The 18,078-nt window shown below is 46.9% G+C and overlaps 1 protein-coding gene across 2 annotated transcripts in view; it reads left to right on the top strand.

Moving 5' to 3' along the window:
* LOC135982953 (NACHT, LRR and PYD domains-containing protein 3-like) overlaps positions 1 to 17,712 on the top strand; it is a 39,267-nt gene extending 21,555 nt beyond the window's left edge. The window contains exons 8-13 of one of the 2 annotated variants that reach the window (XM_065591893.1): positions 1,462 to 1,635; positions 3,891 to 4,061; positions 4,408 to 4,578; positions 9,506 to 9,618; positions 14,791 to 14,891; positions 15,495 to 17,712. In XM_065591893.1, coding sequence (XP_065447965.1) covers positions 1,462 to 1,635; positions 3,891 to 4,061; positions 4,408 to 4,578; positions 9,506 to 9,618; positions 14,791 to 14,873 — 712 coding nt within the window. In that variant the 3' untranslated portion in view covers positions 14,874 to 14,891; positions 15,495 to 17,712. The remainder of the gene's footprint in view (positions 1 to 1,461; positions 1,636 to 3,890; positions 4,062 to 4,407; positions 4,579 to 9,505; positions 9,619 to 14,790; positions 14,892 to 15,494) is intronic. The other variant, XM_065591894.1, reaches the window with a different exon arrangement.
* The last annotated feature ends 366 nt before the right edge of the window (positions 17,713 to 18,078 follow it).

The raw sequence follows: 18,078 nt of genomic DNA, 5'->3' as shown, positions 1-18,078 counted from the left end.
TTCTGCCCTGCCTGTCCTTCCTGAACAGTTTATATCGACGATAATCAAATCAAATCTCATGCTGCAGGGGGCAAGAGGGAATTTTTTCTCAATGCACAACTGGTTTGGCATAGTCTGGAGTTATTCTGCCTTCCTCTGTAGCATCAGATTAGGCAGAGCTGGAGATGGGACACTGGATGGAGTGGACCAGTGCTCTGAGATGGTACAGATAACCCATCTGTCTAAGATGCCTGGCTGGGGTGTCTTGCTCACATGCTCAGTCATACACTGATCTCCAGATTTGGGGTTGGGAAGGAATTTCCCCCATGTCAGATTGGCAGGGACTTGGGGGGGGGGGGGGGGGAAGGTTGTCATCTTCTGCAGTGTGGGGCTCAGATCTCCTGCTGATATTATCTGTGTGTATCTCACCAAATCACTTCCCTGCCTTTGCAGGGACCTCAGCCATTGGTGGCACCTCAGTCTCTCTTGTTCTCTGCTGCTGGTGCACAACAGTTTAGTTTCCTGAGGACTGAAATGTTTTGGGCTAACTAAAGTCTTTGGTTTTAATATAGGGGTGACCTGGTGCTGTGTAGTGGTTTCTGATCTACAGGAGATCAGAGTAGATGATCGGGTGGTCCCTTCTGGCCTTAAACCCTATGAAATGATGGAATCCATCATCCAGCATTTCTTCTTCAAGCGACAGCACATGTGCGTTCCACTTTAGGTTTCCACTTTATTTCGAAGAAGAAGAAGAAGAAAAATTACTAACCTGTTCTGTAACTGTTCTGCAAGATGTGTTGCATGTGTCTATTCCACATCCCACCCTTCTATCTCTCCATATTGAGTCTTTTTGGTTAGAAGGAACTCAGAAGGGTCGGGGGCAGCTCCAGCCTTTATACCATCACATGGCAGCGCGTGCCAGTGGAGGACACATGCACTGGCCCTGCTGATGGAAAAATCTCTGACAATTGTGCACTGGGCCTGCAAATGTTTCTAACGTGGAAGAGGCATGTGCAATACACCTTGAAGAACAACAGTTACAGAACCGTTAGTAACATGGATGGCAGATATAATAGACCAGGGGAGGCTAAGCCTCCCTAAACCCAGGACGTGGCTCCACCCACGCTGTGCCCTGAGGCCCCGCCCTTGCTCCGCCTCTCCCCTGAAGCCGGTGTGGGCTTGGCTCGGGCCAGTGGCCCAGAGCTTCGTGCCTGGGCTGGCCAGCGGCTCGGGACCCAGGCAGACGGGGATGCGGTTTGGAAGGGGGGGAAAGGGGCTTAGGCTGCAATGGGGGAATGGGGGGGCTCAAGCTGCAATGAGGGGCTCGGGGCTACTCTGGCTCTGGTGGGGTGAGGTAGGCGCAGGCCTCAGGTGGGGCAGAGGGCTAGCCTCTCCGAATGCAGAGTTCACCCACCATGCAAGGTTAGTAACTGTTTCCTACAGTGCAGAGGTAACTTTGATCTGTTCATTTCTTCCCTTCAGCTTGTCCAGCTGCAAACTCTCATCTGCTTTCCCTGAGGACCTCTCCCCTAAGACTCTCTTTACAAACCAGTCCCTGGAAAAGCTGGATCTGAGTGCTAACACACTGGGAGACTCAGGACTGAAACATCTGTGTGAGGGACTGAAACATCCACACTGTAAACTGCAGATACTGCTGTAAGTGACCCAGTGCTGTATTTTGTTAGTACATGACTTTTTCGCTAATCTCTGTGTTGTTTCACCCACCTGCTTTGTCCTAATAGTTCTCTGAGGCAGAGATTGTCATATTTTTGTACAGCACCTGGGACACTGGGGCCTAGACCTGGTTGAAGCCTGTACATCAGAGGTGGGCAAACTATGGCCTGCGGGACCCTCCTGCCTGGCCCCTGAGGGCCTGCCCTGGGAGGCTAGCCTCTGTCCCTCCCCTGCTGTTCCCCCTCCCCCGCAGCCTCAGCTTGTCCCGCTGCCGGCGCAATGCTCTGGGCGGTGGGGCTGCGAGCTCTTGCCAGGCAGCACAGCTGCAGAGCCATGGCCTGACCCGGTGCTCTGTACTGCACGGTGGCGTGGCTGGCGGCGCAGCTGCCTGTCCTGGTGCTCTGGGCAGCGTAGCTGTAGTGCCGCCAGCCACCGGTGCCCCAGTCAGCGCGGTAAGGGGGCAGGGAGCAGGGGAGTTGGATAGAGGGCAGGGGAGTTTGGAGTGGTGGTCATGGGGCGGGGGTGTGGATAGGGTTCAGGGCAGTCAGAGGGTGGGGAACAGGGGGATTGAATGGGGGTAGGGGTTTCCAGGGGGCATCCAGGAAGGAGAGGAGAGGTTGGATGGGGCAGCAGGGGGCAGTCAGGGGGAGGGGTTCCGGGGGCTGCAGGGGACAGGGAACAGGGGGGGTTGGATGGGACAGGAATCCCAGGGGGCAAGAAGCAGGAGGGGTCGGATAGGGGGTGGGGGCCGGGCCAAGCCTGACTGATTGGGGAGGCACAGCCTCCCCTAACCGGCCCTCCATACAATTTTGGAAACCTGGTGTGGCCCTCAGGCCAAAAAGTTTGCCTGCCCCTGCTCTACATGTTACTGCAATGCAAATATTTATTAATCAGTAATAAATACCATGTGCTGAGATCCAACCAGTCTTGCAAACTCAGCAGGAGAAGAATGTGTCAGCACATGCAGGGCAGGAAGTGGTGTTGATGGATCCTTCACTGAGCATCTGTGGTGGGAGTCCTGCCACTGTGCTGACGTCCTTCAGTTCTGCCATCATCTTAACCAAGCGGCTCGACTTCTCCGTTCTCATGTAATCCCATAACCACAAACTCAGGCGCCTTGTCACCCTTCCTTAAAATCCAGTGTGACCTGCCTCCTCCCTCTCCCTGCTTGTCCCCAGGTCACTCTCCACCTTACCAAGACAGACACATTTCCCCCAAGGGTGGACGCAGTCATACAGGTGTAAACGTGCTTGATGGTAGGCTGTCGATTAATCGCAGTTAACTCACGTGATTAACTCAAAAAAAAATCACGCTTAAAAAAATTAATCGCAGTTTTAATCAAACTGTTAAACAATAGAATCCCAATTGACATTTATTAAATATTTTTGGATGTTTTTCTACATTTTCAAATATGTTGATTTCAATGACAACACAGAATACAAAGTGTACAATACTCACTTTATATTATTATTATTATTATTATTACAAATATTTGCACTGTAAAAATGATTAAAATATAGTAGTTTTCAATTCACCTCATACAAGTACCATAGTGCAATCTCTTTATTGTGAAAGCACAACTTACAAATGTACATTGTAACAATGAAAAACTTTAGAGCCTATAAGTCTACTCAGTCCTACTTCTTATTCAGCCAATCGCTCAGAGAAACAAGTTTGTTTACATTTACTGGAGATAATGCTGCTCACGTTTTATTTACAATGTCACCTGAAAGTGAGAACAGACATTTGCATGGCACTGTTGTAGCTGGCATTGCAAGGTATTTACATGCCAGATGTGCTAAACCTTCATATGCCCCTTCATGTTTTGGCCACCATTCCAGAGGACATGCTTCCATGCTGATGACGCTCATTAAAAATAATGCGTTAATTAAATTTGTGACTGAACTCCTTGAGGGAGAATTGTATGTCCCCTGCTCTGTGTTTTATCCACATTCTGCCATATATTTGGTGTTATAGCAGTCTCGGATGATGAGCCAGACGCTATCTGAAATATTCTGAAAATCTTCTTGCATTGTGCACAAATAAAATATGAGTCAAGAATTCATCATGTAATGAATTTTAATAATTAAAATGCATTGGATGACATGCATACAGGCTTTATAGACACTGGAACTACCAAGTTACTGGAAAGAAGGAAGTGTCACTGCACTAAGAGAAGCAAATACTGACCCCTTTATTTAAGGAGATGATTATTGTTCTCTCTGTTCACTTTGCAGGTTGTGGCAGTGCCGTCTCACAGCTGCTTGCTGTGGGGATCTCTCTGCTGCCCTCAGTACAAACCAGTCCCTGACCGAGCTGGAGCTGAGTGGGAATAAACTAGGAGATTCAGGAATTAAACTTCTGTGTGAAGGACTGAAACATCCCAGCTGTAAACTGCAGAAATTAGTGTAAGTCATTGCTCGGTTCCTTGATACTTTCCTTGTTACACCAGCCTTTGCAAAAGTGCTGAATTTTGCACTGATAATTTTTTGAGGTCCTATTTTCACTTACGAAATCACCTGCATTTGCAGGAGCACCTGGATATACAATTACTAAATTGTGTGCACAGACATTTGGGCAGGTAAATGTGGGTTTTGTACATTACATCTTTTGGTTGTACACAAACGTTCATAATAGCCACATGAAAATCCATTTTCTACTGGTCCACGCCTCAAATATTGGGCCTGTCCCTATAAAATCAGGACATCTGATCAGCCTACTGTCTGTTCACTGTGCCCATCTCCATCTCTGCAGGGTTTGGGATTGCCATCTGACTGATGCTTGCTGTGGAGATCTCTCCTCTCTTCTCAGCTCAAACCAGTCCCTGAGAGAATTGAACCTGAGTGGTAATAAGCTGAGTTATTCAGGAGTGAAGCTTTTGTGTGAAGGACTGAAACATCCAAACTGCAAGTTAGAGAAGCTTGAGTAAGTGACTTCTGCTTTCTATATGAAAAGAACGTGTTGCAGTGTGTGCTGGGCTTCCAGTCACCTAGCTGTGTATGGACTGTATGGCCCAATGAGGTGAATTGGGCTGATCTGTATGGGCTGAGTGTGTTCTGTGCCTCCAGGAGGCGCTGCGCACACAAGTGCAACACAGAGGAGCGGCCCAAAGTGGCTTTAACCTTCCTTTGTGCCATTCTGACTCCAGGCTGGTCAGGGCCTCAAACAGCCAACAATGTAACTTAGGCAACCTGCCTCCTAGAATCATAGAATCATAGAATATTAGGTTTGGAAGAGACCTCAGGAGGTCATCTAGTCCAATCCTCTGCTCAAAGCAGGACCAACACCAGCTAAAACATTCGAGCCAGGGCTATGTTGAGCCAGGCCTTAAAAACCTCTAAGGATGGAGATTCCACCACCTCCCTAGGTAACCCATTCCAGTGCTTCACCACCCTCCTAGTGAAACAGTGTTTCCGAATATCCAACCTAGACCTCCCCCACTGCAACTTGAGACCATTGCTTCTTGTTCTGTCATCTGCCACCACTGAGAACAGCCGAGCTCCATCCTTTTTGGAATCCCCCTTCAGGTAGTTGAAGGCTGTTATCAAATCCCCCCTCACTCTTCTCTTCTGCAGACTAAATAACCCCAGTTCCCTCAGGCTCTCCTCATAAGTAATGTGCCCCAGCCCCTAATCATTTTTGCTGCCCTCCACTGGACTCTATCCAATTTGTCCACATCCCTTCTGTAGTGGGAGGACCAAAACTGGACGCAGTACTCCAGGTGTGGCCTCACCAGTGCTGAATAGAGAGGAATAATTACTTCCCTTGATCTGCTGGCAACGCTCCTACTAACGCAATCCAATATGCCATTGGCCTTCTTGGCAACAAGGGCACACTGCTGACTCATATCCAGATTCTCATCCACTGTAATCCTCAGATCCTTTTCTGCAGAGCTGCTGTTTAGCCATTTGGTCCCCAGCCTGTAGCGGTGCATGGGATTCTTCTGTCCTATATGCAGGACTCTGCACTTTTCCTTGTTGAACCTTGTCAGATTTTTTTTGGCCCAATCCTCCAATTTGTCTAGGTCACTCTGGACCCTATCCCTACACTCCATTGTATCTGCCTCTCCCCTCTTCTTAGTGTCATCTGCGAACTTGCTGAGGGTGCAATTAATCCCGTCACCCCAATCATTAATAAAGGTGTTGAACAAAACCGGCCCCAGGACCGATCCCTGGGACACTCTGCTTGATACCATCTGCCAACTAGACATTGAGACGTTGATCACTACCCATTGAGCCCGACAATCTAGCCAGCTTTCTATCCACCTTATAGTCCATTCATCCAATTCATACTTTTTTAACTTGCTGGCAAGAATACTGTGTGAGACCATATCAAAAGCTTTGCTAAAATCAAGTTATATCACATCCACCGCTTTCCCCATATCAACAGGCCAGTTATCTCATCATAGAAGGCAATTAGGTTGATCAGGCCAGGGCCGGCTCTAGGCACCAGCAAAGCAAGCAGTTGCTTGGGGCGGCAGATTTGCAAGGGGCACAAGAATCCAGCATGGGAGCTGAGAACCAACAGGGGGCCCTGGGAGCTGTAGTTCCTTGGTTAGCTCCCTGCCTATAGAGCCAGCCCTGGAGCAGGGAAAGAACTACATTTCCCAGCATTCCCTTGGCCACTAGCAACAGGAAAGGGTGGGGGAAGGAGTATGGAAGTAAAATCTGCAGCTTGCTGTGAATGGTAGGAACAGAGCCAGCTCTAGGTTTTTTGCCGCCCTGGGCTCCCCCCGCACCCCTGGACTCTCCCCCGCCCGCACCCCCTGCCGCCCCAGCTCTGGCTCCCACCTGCACCCTCCTGCTGCCCCAGCCCTGGGCTCTCCTCCCACCCGCACCTCCTGCTGCCCCAGCCGTGGGCTCTTCCCCCCCGCACCCCCTGCTGCCCCAGCTCTGGCCCCCACCTGCACTCCGCTGCTCCCCCAGCCCTGGGCTCTCCCCCCACTCGCACCTCCTGCTGCCCCAGTCCTGGGCTCTCCCCCCCCCCACCCCCGCACTCCCTGCCACCTTAGCCTTTGGCCCCCACCCGCACCCCCTGCCGCCCCAGCCCTTGGCTCTTCCCCCGCCCCACCCGCACCTCCTGCCGCCCCAGCCCTGGGCTCTCCCCCAAAGAAGGAATTGGGGGGGACTAAATGGACGGTGCACCTCTCTATCTGAAGCCTAGCAAGGGAGGTATGTGTATCCCACTAGAATTTAAAATAAAAAGTAAGGGAGGGGAGGCTCTGGACCTGGGCAGCTTTAGATACAGTACCAGGCACTTAGGAGGATTTCCACTTCTGAGCCATGGAAGCAGAAAATGACTTTTCCTTTCCAGATATAGCTAATATTCAGAAAGGGAATCTAGCACCTGCCTTCCAGATTTGAACACCCTCAAAATTCAGGAGTGCTCAAGCTCAATTTGGGCAGCTGTTACTTCATTGCCCCCAAATCAAATATACTGATCCACTGTAACTTGCTGTAGAAAACGTAGAATAAATTGAGCAAGAAAAGCTTCCCAGTGGTTATTAGGACTGGAATTGCTATTTTCAACAGCCATTGCTTTTTTAAGTTTTAGTTTTATTTGTTTAAAAGGAAGACCGTGATAGTGCATTCCCCATAGAAACAAAGAATGGAACGAAAGAATAATAAAGGCACCTCAACTTTTTCTCATTTATGTAGGACAGTCTTATAATATGCATCCAGATATCCTCCAGTCACACAGGCTGAAAATTGTTCCACTTTACTGCAGTTCTGTAATCATATGGGAACCAATCCTGTCTGTGTTCTGTGCACATCCAAAATTCCTGCTGAATGACCCGCCCTGGGAGCGAGTTACCAGTGACCCAGGGCTGGGGCCGCAGGAGGGTGCAGTTGTGGGAGGGAGGGGGAGAGCCCATGGCTGGGGTGGGGGGCAGCCAAAAATTTTTTTGCTTGGGGCAGCAAAAAACCTAGAGCCGGCCCTGGATAAGGCATGACTTGCCCTTGGTGAATCGATGTTGAATCCTCCAACCTCCTACACCAGGGCTTGCACAAAGCAGCCTGTGACTGTCCGGCACAGTGCTAGTACTGGGGGAATTTCCCCTCCACATACACATGAACACCAGCTAAGGGGCAGTTACTGCCCGGTATGCTGCTGCAGCAATGTGCAGGGGCTGTAGAAGGAGGGAGAATTCTCCCCCGTGTGTGTGATTTTCAGGGTAGGGATAGTGTCTCCCCAAGTGTTTGTACAACAGCTAGTAGAGCTGGTCTGGAAGTTCCCACAGGTATTTTTTCGACAGAAAATTTTGGTTTCTTCAGAAATGAAATTTTCCATGGGAAAATGTTGGTCTTTTTCAAGCTCTTTCAACTTATTTTCAACTTTTTTTTTTTTTTTTTTTTTGGTTAAAAAACATTTCATTTCAGGGAGGTCGACATTAATCTTTGTGTCTATCTGAACTGCTGTAGTGCCCCATGGGAATTGTAGTTTGGGTCCCTCATCCCCCTATTTTCACTTATCAGCTGCATTTCCCTTCCAGCAGATGTCCCCCATGATGGGCCTGCACTGCAGAGCTCAGTCACAGGAAGAGACTGTGGTGCATCATGGGAGACAGTCAGGCCATGGCGCCCACCCCAGCAGGGCAAAAGGAGGCAGGAGCTTTCCAAGAGACACAGCGGCTCCTGTGGGCAAGTTCCCTGCTTAACAAGTAGAAGTCAGCAGCAGAACTGGTTGAAATTAGGGCTGGTTGAAATTTTTTTGTCAAAAGTTCATTTGACAGAAAATTGAGTTTAGAACTAAATGGAAATTTTCACATATAGTATCTGCTTTCTTATCAAATTCTCAACCTTCCTTCAGGAAACAGCACACTCAAAACTCAAGAACTTTCAGCTGAAAACCAAAATATTTTTGTTTTGTTTTTTTCAGGGTTTCTTCCCCCAACTTAACAGGTGAACATTTGGAGGATGAGGGGATGGATGGAGGGAAACATTTTCTAACCAGTTCTAGTTGAAGTATTCTCTGCCAATTTGTAGAATTTTGGTCAATATTTGGCTAGTGAACCCGTTACAAAACAATTAAAAACCCTATTTATCTAGATTTCTAAACTATTCACCAAATAATACAAGGGTGTAATTGGGTTGCCCTTCCCCCACCCCTCCAAAGAGTACTGCACCCAGTAGCAATGTTATCTCCTTCCTAACGCCAAACTAGTCAATTGTTGCTAAATATATTAGGAACTCATGTATGGCTGTCTGTCCTATCCGATGATGTCGCAGCATTGCACGTGTACTCAAGTGGTTGTATAGCATGACCCATGAGGAGCAAGACCGCAAACACGTCACACACAAACATGCAGGCTCCCATGGAAGACTTTGCATGATGCTTGGCCCTTTTTTCAATCAGTTTTTCTTGTCTGTCTTCCTTAAACTGTTCACAACCGTTATTGACAGTAGCTCTCCGTTCATGTCTATCCTTGGCTATGTCTTCAAAGTTATCAATATTTATGCCACATAAAGTCAGATTCCTTTAAGATGCCTGCGGAGAAAACTCCACAGTAACGTGGGGTTTGAGATATTTCTGGTTGAACTGCTGAGCTGTCTGAGATTTAACACATTACTCTGTGATGCTTTTAGACACACATCTCCCTGACATGGAGGGTGCACAGGATGGCAGGGGTTAGGAGGACAGAGTTAGTGTTGTTGGGGGACCTTAATTCTGCATTTCTATACTTTCTAAAGCTGTCTTGTCTTATTGTAACTTTAACACTGACTTTTGTGGCATCTGTGGTTAAAATTGCAATACTCTATTAAGCTTCATTTCCATTAAGTTGTTGATAAATATTTACAAGCTTGAACTTAGGTTGATAGTTGTTTGTCATGGTTCATTTTTGTTTTCACAGCTTGTCAGAAATCTATATAGATGAAAAAACAACCAAAGAATTGGAAGTTTTGCTGCAGATAAAACCTGGTTTGTCAATTGTGCATAATGCAGCATCCAGCCATCAGAACCCAGGTACAAAGACAAGGAGGATGCAATGTCTTCTATCTCAGTGTCATACATTCATCTGTAGACTAACGTCTTTGAGTTCAGAAATGATGTGGAATATTTTTGTGATGCACTGTCAGGAGGTTGGACTTGTTCTGCTGTTAATCATTGCTACATATTGGCTTCAGTGATTGATAAAAGGCCATATAGAGGATTAACAAATCTTGAGACAGTTTTTGATTCCCGTAAAGGAATCTTAATGGTGTAAAAGATTTTAAGGGGGAATTGATTTCCCTTTTAAAGCTGGGGTGTTAAACTCCTGGCCCATGTGATGTATTTTTGTTGCTGCATCACATACTCAGATTCTATGGTATCTTAGCTTTTCTTTATTGACTTTTTAAAAATAACATTTTCTTCATAACTGTGAGGCCAAGAATTTCCTGTATGTGAAACTAGTGTCACTGAAGCAGTGATGTCTGATTAAGTCTGCAGATGGCCTGAGGTCGGACCTTGGGAGGTGTGAATACTAATGCTAACCCTCCCCCTCATTAATCTCTCTGGGGTGTTAGTTCTTAATCCCCAATTCAATGTCAACGTGAACTATTTCATTGCTGATCATTTTAGGGGATGAAATGGGGAAACAGGTGGGAAGCAGGCAGTGATGCAAGTAGAAATTATTTCTTACTGGTACGCTGCACCAGCTAAAGGAGGGGGCGGTATGTGGCTGCCTCAAGTGACCCCTGGGGGGAGTGGGGAGCGTTCCCAGTCGGTGGACATGGCACAGCTGCTGTGTGGGCTGGTAAGAGGAGAGGAGGGCTTGCTGTCTGAACAATAGCCGGGTCACAGTCACACCTGCTTTGGGAATTGCCAGCAGAAGAGCTTCAAACCAGCTCCCTCTGACAGCAGAGAATATTTTTTTCAGACATGCTGGCAACCGAGCCCCACACCGGCAGCTTCTCTGGAGTGGCTGTAGCGCCCCAGCCCCGCCCCCAGCCCCAGCCCTTCCAGACAGCTGCATCTGCTGAGTCCTGTCCAGGGTCTGTACAGCAGCCCCGCAAGAGGACAGGGCTGGGGACGGAGCTGGGTTGGTATGGCTGTGCCGGAGGAGCTGCCGGCGTGGGGTTCTGCTCTTTTTGCTATTGTGGTTCCCAGGCAGCTCCACGCTGGCAGCTGCTCCAGTGCGGCTTTACCACCCCCAGCTCCGCCCCTCCCAGCCCTGTCCTCTGGTTGGACTGCTGTACAGACCCCAGACAAAAGGCGCAGGCCCGCAGCTTTGTGGTAGGGCTGGGGGTGGTACAGCCATGCTGGAGGAGTGCCAGCATGGGCAGCTCCTCCTGTGTCTTTCCGGTATGTCGTACTGGGTATAAATAGGTTACTGGTATGCGGTGTACCTGACCGGACCGCCCTACTTGCACCACTGAAAGCAGGCTTATATGTGTGGCAGGGGTGAGTGACATCCCCCCAGGGCACAATCTGGAACTGTGGGACCACTGAGTCCCCTTAATCTCTTTAACCTGCTCTATTTCTTATCATGCTGTGCTAGTGATAAGCCGCAAACCCCTCCAAGTGCTGTGATCACTCAGCCATCAACACGTGGACGTCAACACCCAGCTGAGTTGCATGAATTTTCTCTAAGCCACTCATGAATTATACACAGAGAGATCCCAGCCAATCTCTCCAGCCCCACCTGCGTTGCACTCTGGTGATATACCATCTTATACTGCTCAAGACCTTCTCTTGAACAGTGCAAGCACATTAATTAGTTCACCACTTCATTAAAGGAAAGTGGACACATACCAGTCTTTGTAATCTGAACAGATTCCCCAAGCACTTTAGACAAACTCATTAGTAAGGTTAAAACATTAAAAAAAAGTTTTTTAGCTACAGAAATAAACACTTCAAATCTTTCTAAGTGTTAGACACAGAGGTCAAAGTTGCTTACATAAGAAATAAATATAGAATTGCAGGCTAAATCCTAAACTTTATTAAACTAAACAAGATTTGCAGCAAACAGCTTTTCTCACCTCACTGGCTGTTCCAGGCAGTTTACAGTTCTTAACAGACAGGCTGAATTCCCTTCTCAGCCTGGGACCAATCTCCCCAGTTCAAAGTCTTTGTCTTCCAAACAACCTCCCAGGTGTTGACATGGGGGAGGAGAGAGGCCAAGCAGTGATGTCATCAACCCTCATTTAGCCTTTCTCTCCAAGTGCTAGAAAGATCCTGGCTGTGACATGGAGGTTGGGCCGCCCCCATTGCATACGTGCCATCTCTGAGGAGTCCCTGGGAGAGTGGATTCTTCTTGATGGGCCATCAACTCCTGTCTGGCCAATCTAGATGTAAATCTGTCTTGTCAGTGTTAGTTGCTCCTTTGTTGCCACTGGAAGGCTGGCTGTGGGCATTTTCCACTTACCACATATTTCAGTAACAAACATATAGCAATACTTCATAACTTCTCATACAAATTTCATAGATGATGTGTACAAGGGGCATGCAGGGTCAAGTGCCCCTCAGATTTCTGCTTGGTGTGCTGGGGAGGTAGGGAGAGGGGCTCTGCCTGCCCCCCAGCATGCTTGGCCCCTGGCAGTGGGGATGGCAGGGAGTAGAAGGGGCAGGACCAGCCACTTTTCATGCCAGCCGCTCCAGTGCTCTGTGCTTCCAGCCTGGGCCTGTTTGCTGGGAACAAGCAAAATGAAGCTACATTAGATTCAAAGTCAAGTCTTCTCACCACATGCTTCAGCAGTCTCACTGACCAGACTTCTTAGGTCAGGACCCCTTCTCCCAAGAATCCAGCAAATGCTTCCTTTGTCTTGTCGCTTCAGGTGCAGTGAATGTGATGGGCATGGAGAGGGGGTGGACATGGCTTGTGGTGTTTATTCCTCCTTTTTATAATATCAGTCTCTCTCTTGGAAAATATTTCCAGCTGAGATCCTGGAGACAAAAAGTCTACCAAGATCTTATGTTTTGTCCTGTGTTGGGATTTTGTGGTTCCCAATGAGTCAGATGCTGGGCAGAATCAAGGGACTTCGATTCGATGTGATGCGATTCAATTTGATGCAATTCAATTCAACAAGGCTTTATTCAATGTGCCAAATGTGCTCAGGGGAGGCATAGTGGGAGCAGGACAGAGACCCCTCCCTGTAGGTAACTCTAGTGGGGTGGGGAGAGAGCAGCAGTCCCCGGCTGGTCGCATGCTGGGAGGTTGCTGGGGAAGGTGCTGGAAGCAGGTTCCCAGGCTTCTGCCTAGCTGGGGCCAGAGGCACATGCTCCCTGCTCCTGTGACCCCAGGAATTGCCCAGGGAGGGCTGGAAGGTCCTCCCACAGGAGACATATAGAGTGGTCATATGTCCTCCCCTTTACATTGTGCCCACACAGTATCAGGAGGCATGAGTTTTCTATGCATGCAATGATAGTACATACCTTTAACAGGATAGTAATGCTCAACAGATCAATACTTTTTAAATGATACCTCACAAAGCATACTTTGTACAAAGTATAGCATAATCATATCACAGTTGTGCATACAGGGGTTCCAGGGTGCTATTTTGAGGTACAGAGTGTCACAGGAAGTTAATACAGGGAAAGAAATATACAAGTTAAAAAAGAGGAGACGCACAGACAGTGAAGGGGGGAGCTAAACAAAGGACAGAAATAAGAACTAGTCCTAAAGGAGAGGAGATTTACCCAGTAGTGATACTGAATGTGACAGGAAGATACTGAAGAAATAATAACAGAACTTTTCATTGGTTGGTATCTACTTAAAGGCCACCATCTACCCTGGATCTCTGTGCCAACCTCCTATTGCCATCAGTGGGAGCTCTGCTGTGGAGCGAGGGGAGTGTGGAGTCTGACATTTATTTCCTGACCCAAGGACCATAATTTAACAAGGAAATTCAGCCCCTTCTAAAGAGTGAGTTTGAGACACACCATAGGTGTCAATGAGAGACGAAGGGTTAATTCCCCCAATCCATGGGGGGGCTATGCTGAAACAGAATCTCTGTTCTGTACATTGAGGACTCTATTTATCAGTTAAAGCAACTCTTGCTGAAAGCTTCTTCTTTGCTCAGCTAAACTTAAAATGACCAGAGAGATACGAAGCTCATTATAGCAAGTCCTTGCTTAGAGTCCCAGAGAGAATGGTGAGGGTCCAACCTGGTTGAGGCTTCTAGGTGCTATTGTAATATAATCATAAAAACAACACAAGGGGATTGGACATTTCTGTAACCTTAAATGCCAGTTCCAGGAGACATGAGTGGAGAGGCTGTTCTCAATTTAGTCCTAGCTGACTGAAAGAAGTTGGTTCAGTGACTACAACACTGCATGTAACATCTTTAGGGAAGAGATTCTGCCAGAACTATCCTGATGACACTGACATTTGGAGGGAGTGAGGTTGTTAAAAATGGGGAAGCTCACAGTAAAGACCCTACAGCCAAAAGTGAGGGAATTACAATCCTTAGATTCAGCATGGAGGTTAGTCACCTATACCACAGAGTGCAGAAGGCGTGCATAGCCCTAAACCAGAAAGGAAGTAGGAAGGGTTAAATGGCAAGAATCAAGAGGTTTTTCAAACTAAACAAGCTGACTTCCAACTCCAATGAAGTCAATGGAAAGGAACATAAAGTATGGCAGCTGAATGTAACAACAGGCATTTAGAAGGTTTCGAGAGACATTAAAGAGCAGTTAGCCAAAGAGAGATGCTCCTTCAGTATAGGGAAAGCAGGACACCTGCGCTGGAATTAGTGAGCCCCTGGACTTGCCAGGAGTAACGGGAGTGATTCAAGAGTACAAAGACATTGCAGAGGGATTAAGGCCTTAATCCTAAATGTTTGTAGGGTTGGGAAACAAATCATTTATTAGTATCAGTCGTCACCTTGACAGACATTGCAAATGGATGCAGCATGTTTGGGGACCATATTGTATTAAGGTTGTGAATGGTTTATGTATCACTGTGGGCCAAGGATTGTCTGCAACTCCGAGGGGAGGGGTCACCTCAGCTGCTCCAGGAACTATAATCAGTTGGGGGTCATTGAGGTGAATCACTCAGGCTGTAAAAACATCCAGAGAGGTCCCACCCCCTGGGGAGGTCTGAATGTGCTGTCACCAACTGGGTTTTCCAGAGACCAACAGACAAGGAAAGGGCTTTTGGCATCAAAAGGCTGAATCTGAACTAATCCAGCCTTCTTTTGTCCTCTTTTGATCCAGCAAATGGACAGGGCTTTCTGCCCAAGGGGGCACTGACCCTTGCAGAAGGGCTGGAAAGAGTTGGGCTTACTAGGACCCCATAAGACTGAGGATGACCTCTGGTAAGCTTTTAGCATGTGTATCGGGACTGTTATTGTTTTGTATATGTTTCCTCTGTAATGCTTTCACCCTAGGAACAAATGTGCTTTGCTTTTGGAAGACTGGTTGGTAACAGGTATATATCGTAGTTGCCCCTCGAAAAAGGTTAACCACAAGTGCTGGATTCCAGGCAGACCTGCTGGGGAAATCAAGTGAAGAGCAGTGGCACTGAAATACCTAACCTCAGTTTGGTGGGAGAGAGACACAGGTCTCTTCCTGAGGGAGGTGATGGCTAGGAGCCTGGACCTTAAGTGGGTGCCCTCAAAGAAGACCAGGACGGGGATCAAAGTTGCAGTTTTCTCTGAAACTGGGACATACCTTATTCACAGAAATGAAGTTATCTAATTCCTCTTCAATTCCCGGGTCTGTTTGTTGCACAAGTGCTAATATCACGGGGCCATGCACACTCTTGACGCTGTGCCATACTGGCATTGGGAGTGTAACGAGCACAGCACAATGATTTTCACCCAGGTTTTGCAGTATTAGCAAATTATTGTTGACCAGTGGCAATCGAACACCAAATTTGAAACTCTTTATTCTTAAAAGTGACACATTTCTCTTTTCAGGTCTCTGCTCCTTTTGAAAGACAGAAATGAATCCTTCGGGCACCTGGGCAGGCTGCAGATCGGCACATTTCTGAATCTCAAAGCAGTCACCGAACTGTACAAGTTCATTGTATTATGGCAGTAATAGAGCTAGCTCAGATTTCTTTCAGCTTCATCCATTCTAGGAAATCTCCCTATTCATGGAGTAGCTTAAAATTCACTTTAGCTGTTGAATAATTCTAAAGTTCCCACAGAAATAATTATGTAGAATAATAATAATTAATACTTAATCATTAATAATATGCTCATATCTTGCCAGTCCAAGTGGAATTTCCCAAACACTTCAATTTAAATACACTGGATTAGATAGAACAATAAAAGAAGATTTTAAATGACTACGAGTAATGAGGCATAAAAGTCAGAAATGGTTACAAGAAAAATAGAGATAAAATGTTTACTGTTGCCTTACTTAAGAAGCTACATTAGATTCAAAGTCAAGTCCTCTCACCACATGCTTCAGCAGTCTCACTGACCAGACTTCTTAGGTCAGGACCCCTTCTCCCAAGAATCCAGCAAATGCTTCCTTTGTCTTGTCGCTTCAGGTGCGGTGAATGTGATGGGCATGGAGAGGGGGTGGACATGGCTTGTGGTGTTTATTCCTCCTTTTTATAATCTCAGTCTCTCTCTTGGAAAATATTTCCAGCTGAGATCCTGGAGACAAAAAGTCTACCAAGATCTTATGTTTTGTCCTGTGTTGGGATTTTGTGGTTCCCAATGAGTCAGATGCTGGGCAGAATAAAGGGACTTCGATTCGATGTGATGCGATTCGATGCGATGCGATTCAATTCAACAAGGCTTTATTCAATGTGCACAAAGAGAGCGCCCCTGGTACAAAAATCAGGCAGAGTCCCTCCAGCAAGGAGCCCCTCCCATTGCTATTTTATAGCACATGGCACTTACATAACAAGTTCCATAACACAAACCTCTAACCAATCAGATTTAACATTTCTATATATGGATTTGTTCATCACATGCTTATACTTCTTCACTCCACATGTTGAGCTCACCCCCTCCCCCTGACCTCTCTAGAATGTTCCTAGGGTGGTGAGCCACAGCATGCTTCCCTATGCATAAGCACCCTGCAAACCACATTTTATCCAAAATGAACACAAGCAAACCCTTCACCTGCAACTTGGTGAAATGTACTGTAATACTGGAAAACGTAATTAACATTTAGAAAAATATTTGGTGTGCATCTTATGTAAAATTGCTTCATATTGCAAGGAAAGAGACATCTGTAAGACATATTTAAGAGTCTGCAAATATACCAGCAACTTCTTCTTTAAAAGAAGCCACCCCCCCTGACAAATTTTTGACAACATAAAAATTCAAAGTTAAAATTCCACTTTAAAAAGCATCAAATAGAAATTATGGGAAAGCACAGGCTGGCCCAGGCAATGTTGATTCTTTCCCTCTAGGATAGCCAGCCTCAATCATCCCTTCTAATCATAAATTTGAAGAAGAGATTGTCCTTTTTACATTTTGTGCGTGAAGAATTGAAAATATTAACCACAGAATATTGTTTTTTATATCCTGGTCCATGTATGTCTCATATTAAGAGTGATGCTTTGTCACGCTGTGATGGGTTGGATCACAGAAACCCCCTTGGGACTGCCAACTGATGTGCTGAGACTACCCCTAAGCCCATTTTCCCTGCCAGCTTGGGACTCCAGTACCTTGCCTTGATACCAGTCAGCTCTGTGTTCTTGGGGAACCAGGGTGCAGTAACCAGCCTGACTCATGAAAGACCCCCTCCGCCCAGCCTCTGCTTAAACCAAAACCCATCAGAGGAAAAAATTTGCAGAGAACAGTGAAGGGCATTGGGAGACACACCTAGACCCCTCCTGACAAGCGTGACAAGATTAAGACATCTCCATTAGCATACAGAATGAAGAACAGAGACAACTCCCCTAGCCTCATCTGCATGAAAGATGGGACATGGAGACATTGATCATGCTGGGGACTCTGCCTGTCTCCTGCCCTCAGCTACCACCATAACCTGGGAACCCCGACCAGTTCAAGCTTCAGGGAGTGGTGAGATCCCCTTCTCTCTCTCTCTCTCTCTCTCTCTCTCTGTTTTCCTTTCTACCTTAGGTATTAACCTTTAATAATGTATGTTTTGTTGGTTTAGCCCTCCTTGTGTAGTTATCACTATTATTCAATAAATAACTTCTATGGTTAAGTTGGTTGCTTCCCTCTCGCTTGCTGAACTCTATTCTTTTGTGTTTTTAGCTTCCCCCATTCACTATACAGCAACACTTCTTTTACCTAAGCTAAAGATCCCTGCAGTGCCCAAAATACTGTGGGGTTTGCTCATCAAGTAGGTTACTGCCAGTACAATTGTGATGTGAGAGTGGGGATAGGGACGTGCTGAATCTTGGACGCGTAAGGGTAACAGCTTGAAAGTGCTGCTTGACCCAGTCCATGGAGCCCAAGGGCATATAAGGAGAGGCAGCTTGAAAGTGCTGCTTCCTCCAGCCCAGTGAGTCCAAAGACATATAAGGGGTCAGCTTGACAGTGCTGATTGACCCAGTCCGCTCAGACT

Source organism: Chrysemys picta, chromosome 4, assembly GCF_011386835.1.
Source record: "Chrysemys picta bellii isolate R12L10 chromosome 4, ASM1138683v2, whole genome shotgun sequence".
Lineage (NCBI taxonomy): Eukaryota > Metazoa > Chordata > Testudines > Emydidae > Chrysemys > Chrysemys picta.
Note: the sequence above shows the minus strand (reverse complement) of the source record. Positions and strands in the feature narration are given on the sequence as shown.